The sequence below is a fragment of the Rosa chinensis genome, chromosome 1 (assembly GCF_002994745.2).
Source record: "Rosa chinensis cultivar Old Blush chromosome 1, RchiOBHm-V2, whole genome shotgun sequence".
NCBI lineage: Eukaryota > Viridiplantae > Streptophyta > Magnoliopsida > Rosales > Rosaceae > Rosa > Rosa chinensis.
This window is the reverse complement of record NC_037088.1, coordinates 55,487,803-55,503,157: the sequence shown is the minus strand read 5'-3', so window position 1 is coordinate 55,503,157 and position 15,355 is coordinate 55,487,803. Positions and strand designations below refer to the sequence as shown.

The 15,355-nt window shown below is 38.1% G+C and overlaps 2 protein-coding genes across 2 annotated transcripts; both read left to right on the top strand.

The window, feature by feature from the left end:
* Nucleotides 1–4,291: 4,291 nt before the first annotated feature.
* Nucleotides 4,292–6,501, top strand: LOC112182622 (protein NRT1/ PTR FAMILY 2.7). Its single transcript, XM_024321128.2, has 4 exons — nucleotides 4,292–4,425; nucleotides 4,568–4,785; nucleotides 5,033–5,562; nucleotides 5,684–6,501. The coding sequence occupies exons 1-4, from the start codon at nucleotides 4,302–4,304 to the stop codon at nucleotides 6,498–6,500; spliced, it is 1,689 nt and encodes a 562-aa protein (XP_024176896.1). The 5' UTR covers nucleotides 4,292–4,301; the 3' UTR covers nucleotide 6,501.
* A 1,304-nt stretch (nucleotides 6,502–7,805) lies between these two features.
* LOC112170105 (protein NRT1/ PTR FAMILY 2.7) lies at nucleotides 7,806–10,484 on the top strand. The gene is made up of 4 exons (XM_040516353.1): nucleotides 7,806–7,934; nucleotides 8,414–8,631; nucleotides 8,905–9,431; nucleotides 9,577–10,484. The coding sequence occupies exons 1-4, from the start codon at nucleotides 7,847–7,849 to the stop codon at nucleotides 10,391–10,393; spliced, it is 1,650 nt and encodes a 549-aa protein (XP_040372287.1). The 5' UTR covers nucleotides 7,806–7,846; the 3' UTR covers nucleotides 10,394–10,484.
* The last annotated feature ends 4,871 nt before the right edge of the window (nucleotides 10,485–15,355 follow it).

Here is a 15,355-nt window from a genome sequence, read left to right as displayed (position 1 = left end):
TAATTTCAACATTGTAAAGGTCATAAGTTTGATTTTCACTGGCATATGTAAGGGTGGGGGTGGGGGTGGGATAAAAGTTTTTATTTATTTTTAAAAGCCCTATTTCAATGACCAAGAACACACAATTGGTAACACATGACCAAATCAAAATTATGAAACTCATTTTAACCTAGTTTATGCCATTGAGACATTAGAGGTGACATACTGATCCAAGTGCTCCAGTGTCATGTGTAGCTTCTTTGGTACCATTCAACCCTTAGCTACTTACAGGGCTCTGTACGTTGAACACTGAAGTAACACTGTAACAGGGTGTTCCCCAGGTCATTCCACAGGATTGCAAAAAGTGGATGATTTTTTTTTTTCGGTGATCCAAATCACTTGGTCTTGCATTCATTGGTTTTGATTAAGTTAGATGATCGGTCTACGATGATTAGAACTCTGCCTTCAGTTGAGGAAGATGCTTCTACCTACTATCGGAAGCATCAAAGGAATTGCTAGTTTAATTAGGACCCTAGTACGTCCTCCCTGTATTTTGTCTGAAATATTTCAAGTTTAATTGGTCTGTGTTACCAGTTTTTCTTTCCTAGTGACGCTTTTTAAACTTAACATCAATCTTGCCACTGATGTTATATTTCATCAATCTGGCATTAAACATTGCTTATGAGCTGCATTTACAAGAACCCTAGCCAAGTCAGGTATGCCATTTGGTTATATGATGTAATCTGATGGAGAATTTGGTTGCTGTCAGAAAAATTATAAAAGCTGAAATATACAATGACCAATAACACCAAATAGAAACACAAGATTGGAAAATTTGAAGTTCGACCATATCATGATGACAGAATTTGATTTCAACCCTCGTTTTTGGGTATCAACACGTTTGAGACATTGGATTTGGAGGTGACAAACTCAAGTGCTTCCTCTTTGTCCACTGTAACTTGATTCCTTTCAACAGTACTCCACATTCAGCTCTACGACGTACTGCTCGTTCCTGTTTTTCTTTAGCTCTGATTACTATTCAATTGTCCTATAGCAAAAAAGGGGAAGGCAAATTAGCGTACCAATGATGATAGACTGATGCATGTGTGACGATATATACTGCACATTTTGATTCGTAGTTAAACATGCATGGTGTTCTATGCATAATTTATTTAGGTCTACGCACCATTATGATAATGGTTGTAGTTATAAACGAAACAAGCAACAGAAAGCTTCTTAATTATAGTGCACTATCCTGCATTGCTGCTAAACCGGTTCAGCTTATTATATGTGAGATATGGGAATCAAGAGTGTGTGTGTATCTTGAGTAAGTGGAATCATCCTTGGTGTTAGCACAATGAGTATGCCTACTGCTAGTAATGGTGATGTGCCTAGTGCCTGTGATGTGACTAATACTGATGGCAGTAGACTAATTCTTAGGTGTGGCTACCCACACCTCATGTACGGTGTCGCTGCCCAATCAAGTCTCAGAATTTTTTGTCTTTGTTCCGAAATTGTCCCTAATTTTTAAATGTGAAGTACTCAAAATACCCCCGACTTGGACACTTACGGTGCGGCTGCCCACGCAAGAACCTCTCATGGCAGTAAAGTGCCTAGTATGGTATCTACTGTGCGTAGTGTACTTGGTGATGATAGCAAACCTGTCACAACAGAAAGCAAGGCTCAGCAAGCTACACGTACTTCACATGTTCTCCAGGCCCAACTCTTGCAAACAATGCCTAGGGATGAAGCTAGTGAGCTTAAAAAAAAAAAAATGCTCAGCATGAGTGCCAGTACAATTGCATGCCTTGCATGTGATGCTAGCCAGCTCTGATGCGGGTGCATATGGGACAACATCAAATGCATTATTTTGTTGTTTTATTATAGATTTGTAATATTTGATATTTTATTGTTTAGATATTTTTAGGGTATCTTTTTACATTTAATTTAGGATTTACATTTAATTAGCTTTCCATTTTAGCTTAAGTCTACTAATTCTCCAAGTATTGTAAACCCTATAAATATGGGTAATGTAATCGTTGTTGGATAGCTTATAGTTTATAAATAATATCAGTTTATTTGTGGCATGGATTTGCCCTATTTTATGAGTTTGTTACTCCTTATTTCTTGTGTCTGTTGAGTGATTGTTGGAGGCTTGTGTTCGATACCTTTTCCCCATTAATTGGTATCAGAGCTTTGGCAAGATCTTGGTGGATTCCATGTCTCAGGTCGAGCGAAGAAGGGAAGGTTTCAGAATGCAGGGTCGTGGCATCAACGACATGACTGAAATTAAAAGGATGCTTCGGCAACTTGCTGTACGTGTCGATCTCATTGAAGCTCGACGACGAGGTCGTAGGAGCTCTGACGGGGAGAGAAACGTTACCACTTATCATCAACGTGTTGATCGCATCGAAACTTGACGACGGGGTCGTAAGAGTTCCGATGGGGAGAGAAACGTTGCCACCTATCATCAATGTGTCAATCGCATTGAAGTTTCACACCAAAATAGTGAGGGTATTGAGGAGGAACAATACATTGATCTCTTTCATCCCTGTGCTTCTTTGTGTGAGTCAGACATAGAGAATGAAGGTATGAACACATTCAACGATTTTGGTATATCATGTTTTTCAGATTCATCAAACTTGGATATGCCGCCACTTTTTGAAAATTAAGATTATGAAGAATATTGCGATGAAAATTGTTTGGAGATTGACGAGGCTGACCCACCCTTGCAAATGTTTCATCTTCATGAGCAACAAGACATTGTTAAAGTCATGCCGATTCATGTTATGGAATCATCATCAACAAGTACTGTAAGTCATGAAATTAATTCATGCATGGGTGATATCTTTGAATTGGATGATCATGTGGGTAATTCAGATCCAAAACCCAAACTAGATGTGGATGTCGACATTGTTTTAGGATCTCAAGAAATAGAACATAGCATGTGTGGGTCAATACGTGAGCATCATAATAGAATTGTTGGTGTTGATCTTAAGAAGTCATTTGTCTCCAACAAGTTGGCGAAGAGTGTTGAATCTAAAAGCAAAGATGCATCCCTCAAATTTCATGATCCATTACAAGAAGATGCAACTCATCAATTTATTGATTTCATTGGGATTTCTCAAGTCAAGATTAGGAAGGTATTCAAAGTATTTATTTATTTGGAATGGAAGGAATCAATTGCAAGCTAATTTGTCAAAAGAAGATTTGAAGCAATGGAAGATTTTGTTGAATTTTCTTCAATTAATGGCTCAAATTCGAGGACGAATTCTTTCCAACCAGGGAAGCCTGATGCGGGTGCATATGGGGCAACATCAAATGCATTATTTTGTTGTTTTATTATAGATTTGTAATATTTGATATTTCATTGTTTAGATATTTTTAGGGTATCTTTTTATATTTAATTTAGGATTTACATTTAATTAGCTTTCCATTTTAGCTTAAGTCTACATATTCTCCAAGTATTGTAAACCCTATAAATATGGGTAATGTAATCGTTGTTGGATAGCTTATAGTTTATGAATAATATCAGTTTATTTGTGGCATGGATTTGCCCTATTTTATGAGTTTGTTACTCCTTATTTCTTGTGTCTGTTGAGTGATTATTGGAGGCTTGTGTTCGATACCTTTTCCCCATTAAGCTCATTAACAACTTGTGCTACAGGCATGCTCTTGAGCCTCACCGTGTGCAACTAACTTGCATGAAGATCAAATCTGGACCGCTGCGATGGCCACGTGGCATCATCTGCATGCTAATCTAGAATAATCCTCGAGCTTAATTAGCTTTCAGTCAATTAGTATAAATAGCTAGTCTCTCTTTCATTTTGTAAGCTGCTACCATTTTGTAAAATTACCGAGCATCAATACCAGTCTATTCTCTCTCCCATTTTGCTTCGTCGTCTTCTTCAGGTTAGGAAACCATTGTAGCTTAGTTTCTAAGCTTATGACTCTATGAATGCGATTTCTAGCACTTGGAAGTTTGTAAACGCCTATTCGATCAAACAAAACCACTATCTAATTAATTGTGCGTCTAGAAGAGATGAGCTTACTTTGCTCTGAATAAAGATACATTTTTATGTTTCATGTATCTTATTGAAAATTAAAAGGTGGTCGATTAAATTTGTTTGCAATGAAAGTGGGGGACAAGTAAAATAAACTAACTCATACATGCAATGCACGCTACTATAATATACTGCAGTTGGTATGGTTTTCTCTTCTGTGGATTTTGCAATGCACGTCTTCTATATAATATTGACGCCATTATGGTTAGTTTGCATAAATGTTCAGTGGAGAGGGAGCTGTAGAGAATGAAATAGATAATGGAAGTTGAAGGGAAGCTCTCTCCCCAGTCCACATCCAAAGAAGGAGGAGAAGTTCATAGGGTTTGCGATGATCATGAAGATTCTAAGGGAGGAGGCTGGACAACATTTCCCTTTGTTACTGGTTAGTTAATCCCCTCTTATCTTCTCGCTCAACTTAATTACTTTTATTTCTAATTCTCTCTTTAATTTTCTGTTTATCATGCATGTACTCGGTTACACTTCTCTCATCATGATATTATTGGTCATGCTTTGTTGAAGAACAGCAACTGTGTTGGGTCTCTCAGTAGCAGCAGGCGGGTGGGCATCGAATTTGATAGTGTTTCTGATAACAAAATTCAATGTGAAGACCATAACGGCTACACAGATCAATAACATCATCCTTGGTACCAACAATCTCTTCCCCATTGCCGGAGCCTTCATCGCTGATTCCTTTTTCACCTCCTTCTCCGTCGTCGGCACCTTTTCCTTCATTTCTTTATTGGTAATCATCGTAATTCAATTTACTATCTAATATATATACTATGTTGTGAGACATAGACGAGAAGTCTTCTATATCATTGCTCTACTAAAAGTTTTCTCCCATATATTAAAAAGTGATTCATCTTATCTTTGTTCAATATTGACAGCATAATATTCGAAATTACTCCACGTTAGATTTCTATACATTTATTATATATAGTAAATGCAGAGCAAACAACAAAGTCACTTTCTTGAACCTTCATCATCAGGGTATGATCATGTTGACCCTAATAGCAACTATCCACTCATTGAGGCCCTCACCATGTTCAATTGGCTCACTTATTACATGTCAAGCTCCATCAAAGTTTCAATACTCAGTCCTATATGTAGCATTATCACTAGCTTCTCTAGGACTTGGAGGCACTCGCTTCACAATTGCAACCATGGGAGCAGACCAATTCAATAATCCAAACGATCAAGGGGTTTTCTTCAATTGGTATTTTCTGGCTTTGTATGTGGCCAATGTCTTCAGCTTCACAGCCATCATATATATTCAGGACAACGTGGGATGGGGATTAGGGTTCGGAATATGTTGCATTGCAAATGGTATTGGATTGGGGGTGTTTTTGTTGGGGAAACTACTTTATAAGCAAGTTAAACCAAAGGGTAGCCCATTCTTAAGCATAGCAAGAGTACTGGTTGCAGCAATTCGGAAGAGGAAGATTTCATCAGAAGCTTCTAATTATTATTATGGAGCAGGTGTTTTGGCCGACAGTGCTCCACCAACTAAAAGTTTCAGGTATTTATTAGTTAATTAGTCGATCTTATTCGAGAAATAAAGAACAAAGAATAAACTGATTAATTATGCAAAGATTGGTTTTCGGGGCACATATCATTAGAGTACAATTCTTTCCATGCAGATTCCTGAACTGTGCAGCCTTGAAAATTGAAGCAGACAAACAATTTGAAGGCTCGTATGGAAACCCATGGAGGCTATGCACTGTGAAAGAAGTGGAAGACCTCAAAACCCTAATTAAGATCATGCCACTGTGGTCTACGGGCATCTTCCTAAGCACACCAATTGGCATATTCAGCAGCCTTACTATACTCCAAGCCCTAACCATGGATAGACACCTTGGTCCACACTTCAAAATCCCTGCTGCTTCATTCCTAGTCTTTAACCTTTTAGCCACAGCCATCTCCATCTTCATAATTGACCGCATCATACTCCTCAAGTACAAGAACCTCACTGGACGAACTCTAACACCGATCCAGCGAATAGGGATCGGACACATCATAAACATTATTTCCCTAATTGGGTCTGCCTTAATCGAAAGAAGACGACTTGGAGTGGTAAGAGCACATAGCCTCACGAACCAACCTGGTTCAGAGGTGCCCATGTCCGCCCTTTGGCTTGTGGCACCACTGTCGGTTATGGGAATCGCTGAGGCATTTCATTTCCCAGGACAAGTTTCATTGTGCTATCAAGAATTTCCAAAACCATTGAGAAGTACCTCCACTGCTATGATCTCGTTGTTGATTGGAATCGGGTATTATCTTAGCACTGCAGTCACTGATTTGGTAGACAAGACCACAAAGTGGTTACCAGATGATATAAATCAAGGGAGGTTGGATAATATGTTTTGGATGTTGGTAGTGATTGGGGTGGTGAATTTTGGTTACTTCATAACTTGTGCTGAGTTCTTTGTGTATCAAAACCAAAATGTAGGGAAATAAAATTGTAATGATATGGTATCAATGTCGGTCTCAAAGTTGCAATATTGTTAAAGGACACAAAACCTTATTTCATCACGGAATTAAATGAAATGAGAGTACGAATACTGTCAAAGTCTACTTATGATTACAAACACAAACTCAAGAAGCACTCTTTAACCAAACTATATGACTCAATTAAGATTGGGTACCAGTAGTAGCTCTGTATCCACCACCTCCATCACTATCCTGTTAACAACATTTCCAAACATGGCGTACGGTCCGATGGTTTTCATAGGACATTCGAAAATCGAAGCTGCAAGCAATAATGGATCGATGAAAGTGGATTGTAGTACTTATCATTTAGTAGAATCGGCCTCCTAGCATAAATTTGCGCCTCGGGGTTTAGTTTGATTCTGTTAAACAAACGTTGAAATAGAACATCAGTCGCATTTACAGAGCCTTTAATCAAGTGTTGCAAGCCATTTAACAAAGGGTAGAAACAGAAAAAGCAATTGACATGCGACTAAGTCCTAATTCAATGTCCAGGAATACAAAATTGGTAACACATGACCAAATTAGAATTTTGGAATTCATTTTAACCCTAGTAGAACCCGATTGAGACATTGGAGCTAGGCGACATACCGAAGTGCTCCAAAATAGTGGTTCCTTTCTTTTCTTGCTTTACGTACTATTTGATTCCTTAAGGTCGCACATTCAATAGCCCACATTCATCTTCCAACTACGAGTACGGTACTAGTTTCGCTTTTCGTTGCCTTTGATTCCTTTTTACATTATCTAATGGACTAAAAAACTCAAGGCAAACTAGTCGATCAATGATGAGACATATTGCATTGGGCCTCTTATGCTTAATAATCAGTTAGTGAGTCACCACACAGCTGTGGATTTTGGGTTTATATAGAGACAAGAGTTAGACAAAGGTGATCAGCCATTGTACCATATTTTCCCGCTAACCATGTGTACAGGCCTATAGGGTCTTCATAGATACGACCAACCCTGCAGATAGCTAGTGGGAATAACTAAATATCTTAATTTAAGTGGAATCGTCCTCGTAAAATTGCAACCCTTACAGTCAGTTTCTAATTGGGGGCATTTCGAATATGTGCTAGCTAGCTTTGCTTGCTATATACATTTCCTTATTTCGGAAATTAAAAGCTAGTAGATTAGATTGTTTGGAATTAAATAAGTGGGTGGACCAATATAACAGATCTCTCAGTCCCACAGTCATCAATGGACGCTTCTATATATAGTTTAGCATTAACATGGCTTTGCGTATACATATTTACGTAACTTTCATGAGAGAATAGAGAGGAGAAAGAGGGAAAGCTAGAGAGATTGAGAGAGAATTAATGGAAGCCTCTGAGATTCAAAGAGGTTGTGATGAGAATACTGAGGACCCTAACCGAGGAGGCTGGACAACCTTCCCTTTTGTTATTGGTTAATTAATTCCCTCTTAAATTCTTGCTCAACTTAATTTTCTTTCTACTTCTTTTTTCTCACACACACACACACACACATATATATATATATATATATATATATACTAGTGTATAGATCATCTCTGCAAATTTTCAGCCAAATTGATGATTGTTAAGGTATCTAACTCGCTTAAACCAATGGACGGACTGAATCTGTCAACCTGAACCGTACTAGCTTTAAGGAAGTTATCAGTGCCTTAACGATCATCATTTTGGCTGAAAATTTGCAGAGATGATCTATACACTAGTACCTAAATACTGAACGGTCGAGATGTGGATATGCGACCGAAAAGTGACCAAAAACTTGAACTTCACACGTTAATTTCAAAGCGGAGCTCCGCTCTGGATAGGATCTGATATACATATATATATATATATATATATATATATCCTCCCATTTTCACTTCTAATAATATTGATCACGCTTTCTTGAAGCAGCAACTGTGTTTGGTCTCTCTCTAGCTGCTGGCGGATGGGGATCGAATATGATAGTGTTTCTGATTTCAAAATTTCGTGTGAAGACCATTACTGCCACACAGATCAGTAACATCATCCTTGGTACCAACAATCTCTTTCCAATTGCAGGAGCCTTCATCGCCGATTCCTTCTTCACCTCCTTCTTGGTCGTCACTGTTTTTTCTTTCATTTCTTTACTGGTAACTATTTCAACTCACTATCTGATCGACATATTATTAGCGTCATGAGACTGGTAATTGATGTGCATATAATGAGAAAGTTTCTATATATAAGATCATGTCATGTATGACAGGGTATAGGTGGCGGCCTCCGGCCTCTAATAAATTTGATATCAAAAAACGAATTCAACATAATCACTATTTTAATGATAACATGTTAATGTTTTAGAAACATCATTATAAGTACAACAAGAACTCACTTTAATCGTTGTATCTTTAAACCTTTATCGTCAGGGTGTGATCATGTTAACCCTAATAGCAACTATCCCTTCCTTGAGGCCTTCATCGTGTTCAATTAGCACTCTCATCGCATGTGAAGCTCCATCAAAGTTTCACTACTTAGTCCTATATGCAGCATTATCACTAGCTTCACTAGGACTTGGAGGCACCCGCTTCACAATTGCAACCATGGGAGCAGACCAATTCAACAATCCGAATGATCAAGGGGTTTTCTTTAATTGGTATTTTTTGGCTTTGTATATGTCCAGTGTCTTCAGCGGCACTGCCATCATATATATTCAGGACAACGTGGGATGGGGATTAGGGTTTGGAATATGCTGCATTGCAAATGGTGTTGGACCCCCACTGGGGAAACGATTTTATAAGCAGGTAAAACCAAAAGGGAGTCCATTCTTGAGCATAGCACGAGTATTGGTTGCAGCAATTCGGAAGAGGAAGATGTCATCAGAAACTTCAACAGAGCCTGATTACTATTATGGCGCAGGAGCGAAGACTGACAATCCACCAACTAAAAGTTTCAGGTATGATATTTTAATTTATTAGTTAATTAATCGATCTTATTCAAAAAATAAAGAATAAAGAATAAACTAATTAATTAACTGCATTAATTATGCAAAGATTCGTTTTCTGGGCACAGATCAAAAGCGTACAATTCTTTCCATGCAGATTCCTGAACTGTGAAGCCTTGAAAATTGAAGAAGACAAACAATTTGAAGGCTCGTATAGAAACCCATGGAGGCTATGCACTGTGAAAGAAGTGGAAGACCTCAAAACCCTAATTAAGATCATGCCACTGTGGTCTACGGGCATCTTCCTAAGCACACCAATAGGCATTTCCCGCAGCCTTACTATACTCCAAGCCCTAACCATGGATAGACACCTTGGTCTACACTTCAAAATCCCTGCTGCTTCATTTCTAGTGCTCAACCTCTTGGCCACAGCCATCTCCATCTTTATAATTGACCGCTTCATACTCCTCAAGTACAAGAATATCACTGGACGAACTTTAACACCGATCCAGCGAATAGGGATGGGTCACATCATCAACATTATTTCTGTAATTGGTTCTGCCCTAATCGAAAGAAGACGACTTGGAGTGGTAAGAGCACATAGCCTCACGAACCAACCTGGTTCAGAGGTGCCCATGTCCGCTCTTTGGCTTGTGGTACCACTGTCGGTTATGGGAATCGCTGAGGCATTTCATTTCCCAGGACAAGTTTCATTGTGCTATCAAGAATTTCCAAAATCATTGAGAAGTACTTCCACTGCTATGATCTCATTGTTGATTGGAATCGGGTATTATCTTAGCACTGCAGTCACTGATTTGGTAGACAAGACCACAAAGTGGTTACCAGATGATATAAATCAAGGGAGGTTGGATAATATGTTTTGGATGTTGGTAGTGATTGGGGTGGTGAATTTTGGTTACTTCACAACTTGTGCTAAGTTCTTTGTGTATCAAAACCAAAATGTAGGGAAATAAAATTGTAATATATGGTATCCATGTCGATCTCAATGTTGAAATATTGTTACAAGTGGGGAAATTCTAGTGTAGTGGTGGGTATCTCATACCCACATTTGCAAAAGTGAGAACAAAATTTGTTGTCAAAGTTTTAATTTGAGTCCTACTTTGTGTAATCTTAATTCTGATAATGGTAATTACACCTCTTACAACAATTTAGAAGTTTTTGAACAAATTCGTTGTCAATGTTGTAATCTTAGTTCTAATAATGGTAATTACACGTCTTACGATATTTTTACAAGCTTTTGAACAAATTCGTTGTCAATGTTGTAATTTTTGTTTAACTATATGTAAATAGTGTAAATGAATATGGTAACTTTTGTTCTCAATGTTGTAATTTTGGTTCAAATACTTGTAATTTTTTGTTCAAATAGTTGTAAATGAGGGTATCTCATATCCACCAGTACACTAGCTTGTCTCAAAAAAGTGTACAAAATGTTCTTTCATCACGTACGGAGTTAAAGGAAATAGGAGTACGTACGAATACTGTCAAAGTCTACCAATGACTACAAGCACAAATTCAAGAACTATACTTGCACCAAATTATATAACCCAATTAAGATTGAGCACTAGTAGTCTTCTCTATCCACCACCACCACCACTATATATTGTGTCCAATATAAACATAACTAAATTGCATAACTTGAATTCCGAAATTCTTATACAGAAACTAATTGTGTTTGATTTTGATCTTATACTAATGGAGCCGCATAGGTTTTTTTTAGATGCTCATAGGTTGTTTTTTTTTTTTTTGATGGGGAAATTACTGGTCACTCCCTGTACTTTTAGGGAGTCGACAGTTTAGTCCCTGCTATCCTAATTTACTCCTCAGACTTTCAAATCTCACACAATTTGGTCCAAAATGACTATTTTGCCCCTCCCTTCCTCTTTTTGTGTTTTTATTTTTCTCTCCTCTCCCCTCCTTTCTTCTAAAATTCATAATTAATTCATACAAACTCCGATTTTTGCGTTCCATATATGTACGAGATCGTATCGATGAGCTCTACAAATTTTATGAAGGAAATTTTTTCAAATTTTGTATGTATAAACAGTCAATTTTCACGACACCCCCCCCCCCCCCCAACCACAAAATAACACACACACACACTCTCTCTCATTATGCACATTTCAACCCAAGAAATATCAAATATTTGAATTATGAATATTGAGACTATTTCATAAGTAGTTGTACGAGAAATTCGGTTTCGTATCAATTTTAGTTTCGAAATGAACGTTATTTAGGGGGGGTCGTGAAAATTGACTTTTTATACATACAAAATTTGGAAAAACTTTCTTCATAAAAATTGTAGAGATCATCGATACGATCTCGTACATATATGGAACGCAAATATCGGAGTTCGTATGAATTAATTATGAATTTTAGAAGAAAGGAGATTTTTGAAATGAACGTTATTTAGGGGGGGTCGTGAAAATTGACTTTTTATACATACAAAATTTGGAAAAACTTTCTTAATAAAAATTGTAGAGATCCTCGATACGATCTCGTACATATATGGAACGCAAATATTGGAGTTCGTATGAATTAATTATGAATTTTAGAAGAAAGGAGATTTTCGAAACGAACGTTATTTAGGGGGGTAGTGAAAATGACTTTTTATACGTACAAAATTTGGAATAACTTTCTTCATGAAAGTTGTAGAGCTCGTTGATACAATCTTGTGCATATATGGAACGCAAAAATCAGAGTTTGTATGAATTAATTATGAATTTTAGAAGAAAGTGGATTTTCGAAACGAATGTTATTTGGAGCGGTCGTGAAAATTGACTTTTTATACATACAAAATTTGGAAAAACTTTCTTCATAAAAGTTGTGGAGCTCATCGATACGATCTCGTACATATATGGAACGCAAATATCGGAGTTCGTATGAATTAATTATGAATTTTAGAAGAAAGGAGGGGAGAGGAGAGAAAAATAAAAAACAAAAAGAGGAAGGGAGGGGCAAAATAGTCATTTTGGACCAAATTGTGTGAGATTTGAAAGTCTGAGGAGTAACTTGTCGAAATTAGGATAGCAGGGACTGAACTGTCGACGCCCTAAAAGTACAGGGAGTGACCAGTAATTTCCCCTTTTTTGATTAAAAAGAAGACTATTGATAGGTTAAATTAGAAAGAATTTCATGCACGGGCACATCATAAGATCTCCATTGTTTTCATGCAGATTCTTAAACCTGGCAGCCTTAAAAAGTGAAAAAGACAAGCAATTTGAAGGCTCATATGGAAACTCCTGGAGGCTATGCACCGTGAAAAAGTGGAAGACCTCAAAACCCTTGTCAAGTTCATGCCACTGTTGTCTACTGGTATCTTCTTGAGCACTCTAATAGGCATTTTCAGCAGCCTTACTGACAGACACCTTGGTGCACACTTTAAAATTCTTGCTGCTTCATTCCTAGTCTTCAACCTTCTTATCACAACAGTCTCCATCTTCGTGATTGACCGCTTTGTACTATCCTTGTGGAGGAACCTCACAAAACATCTAACACCCCTCCAGAGAACAGGCATTGGGTACATTCTAAATATTACTACCCTAATTGCGTCTTTCCTAATAGAAAGGAAACGACTTGGAGTGGTAAGAACACATACTCCTCTCAAATCAACCCAGTTCGGCAGTGCCCTATGGCTAGTAGCACCCTTATCAGTTATCTCATTTCAATTTTATAGTCGTAAACTTTGTATTTATTTGCTAATTATAGCTTTCTTATATATATATATATATATACAGATCCTATCCAGAGCGGAGCTCCGCTTTGAAAATTAACGTGTGAAGTTCGAGTTTTGGGTCACTTTTAGGTCGCTTATCCACATCTCGACCATTCAGTTTTTAGGTACTAGTGTATAGATCATCTTTGCAAATTTTCAGCCAAAATGATGATCGTTAAGGCATTGATTATTGCCTTAAAGCTAGTACGGTTCAGGTTGACAGATTCAGTCCGTCCATTGGTTTAAGAGAGTTAGATATCTTAACAATCATCAATTTGGCTGAAAATTTGCAGAGATGATCTATACACTAGTACCTAAAAATTGAACGGTCGAGATGTGGATATGCGACCGAAAAGTGACTCAAAACTCGAACTTCACACATTAATTTCAAAGCGGAGCTCCGCTCTGGATAGGATCTGATATATATATATATATATATATATATATATATATATATATATATATATGACATCAAGTTTTAGCCATTTTCAATAAAACTAAGTTATTTAACTATTTTTGACTAGGTTACTTAAAATACATGTACTATTAATGTAGTAATGTTCATACTATTATGAAAATTTTTATGTTTATTTCTTAATATAAATGTATGTATATTGAAAATCATAATATATAAAACTAATATTTAGATAATTGGTATATTCAGTATTTATCAAAACCAAACCAGTTTTTTTTGGTAATTTTCTATTTCTATCGGTCTCAGTTACTAAAAAGTCGATTTACGAAATCTAAAATATCGGTCGGTTTGGTAATTACTAAACCAACCAAGTGGCAGCCCTAATCAAAAGAATGAGAGTACATCACCATTCTTTGAAACTCAATCCACTTATTATTACAATAGAAAGTAGAGAAGTCAATTTTAAAGTAAGGGAAAAATTCACCAACGGTGTCTGGACACTTAAGGGACTTTCAAAATGATACCTGAACTTACAAAGTTATCAATGTGATACCTGAACTCATTTTTTCGTATCAATGTCGTACCTATGACCAATTTCCGTAACGGCTCCGTGACGGAAATTGGCCGTAGGTATCACATTGATACGAAAAAATGAGTCCAGGTATCACATTGATAACTTTGTAAGTTCAGTTATCATTCTGAAAGTCCCTAAGTGTCCAGACACCGTTGGTGAATTTTCTCAATTTTGCACTTGAGTCACTTAATGAAGACAAAATGACCGATTTACCCTCAAATTCTTTCTTTCTTTTCTTTTCTTTTTTTCTTTATTCTTCTTTCTTTCTTTCTTCTTCTTCTTCTTTTCTGGTTTCTTCTTCCCCTGATTTGAATCATCAAGATTCAAATCATCTTGCTCGTCCGATTCCCACCGCCGCTGCGTCTCAATCCACCTTCATGCACCACAGATGTTTCTGGTTCACCCAACTTCAAATCCTATAGCAAATTGAAATTGTGCATTGAGACTTCACCGCACACTCCGAGTTCATCCCCGCCGCGGTCGCCAATGACTTGACCACAACAACCTCCACCACCGCACAACAACGTCATCCTCCGCTGCTTCTCGATTGGGTTTGGGGATAAGGACTGCTTCTTCCTCCACCGCTAGCGAAATCGTGGAGGCTCAAGGCCACATTCTAAGGGCCACCGGCCGGAAGGACAGCCACAGCAAGGTTTGCACCACCAAAGGCCCCAGGGATCGCAGTATCAGGCTCGTCGCCCACACCGCCATTCAATTCTACGACATGCAGGACCGGCTTGGATACGACCAACCTAGCAAGGTCGTCGATTGGCCGCGCAGGACACGCAGAACGTGAGCCTCAATTTCTCGATGGTGGAGGCTCCGAGTCCTTTGTTTACTAATCGGCGAGGCACAATGGTGGGTAGCAGCGGAGTGGCGAAGCTGGTGAATAAGAACAGCTCAAATTTTCTGCAGGTGAGGATGGTGTTGAGGCCGAAGTTGTTAATCTTTGTCTGCTGAAAATTGCCTCTGATCGAAGTTGGGCTAGAGGCCGAAGTTGTCGGCTAAACCGATGAAGTTGCAGGTGAGGATGGTGTGGAGGTGGTGTTGCATGTCGGGAAGAAGGAGAAGATGGAGGGGTGTGATTGGAGCTATGATTTGAGAGTGCAGGGCTGGCGGGGTCTGAGTTTCTGATCAATGGTGTATAAAAGGGGGTCGGAGGAGAGAACGAGAGTGGTGGTGGTCAAGTCATTGGCGGCGGTGGCGGGGATGAA

Coding starts and splice junctions, on each gene's coding strand:
- LOC112170105 (XM_040516353.1), top strand. CDS start 7,847: ATGGAAGCCTCTGAGATTCAAAGAGGTTGTGATGAGAATACTGAGGAC. Junction 7,935..8,413: donor AACCTTCCCTTTTGTTATTG/GTTAATTAATTC, acceptor TTCTTGAAGCAG/CAACTGTGTTTGGTCTCTCT. Junction 9,432..9,576: donor CCACCAACTAAAAGTTTCAG/GTATGATATTTT, acceptor CTTTCCATGCAG/ATTCCTGAACTGTGAAGCCT.
- LOC112182622 (XM_024321128.2), top strand. CDS start 4,302: ATGGAAGTTGAAGGGAAGCTCTCTCCCCAGTCCACATCCAAAGAAGGA. Junction 4,426..4,567: donor AACATTTCCCTTTGTTACTG/GTTAGTTAATCC, acceptor GTTGAAGAACAG/CAACTGTGTTGGGTCTCTCA. Junction 4,786..5,032: donor TTTCCTTCATTTCTTTATTG/GTAATCATCGTA, acceptor CTTCATCATCAG/GGTATGATCATGTTGACCCT.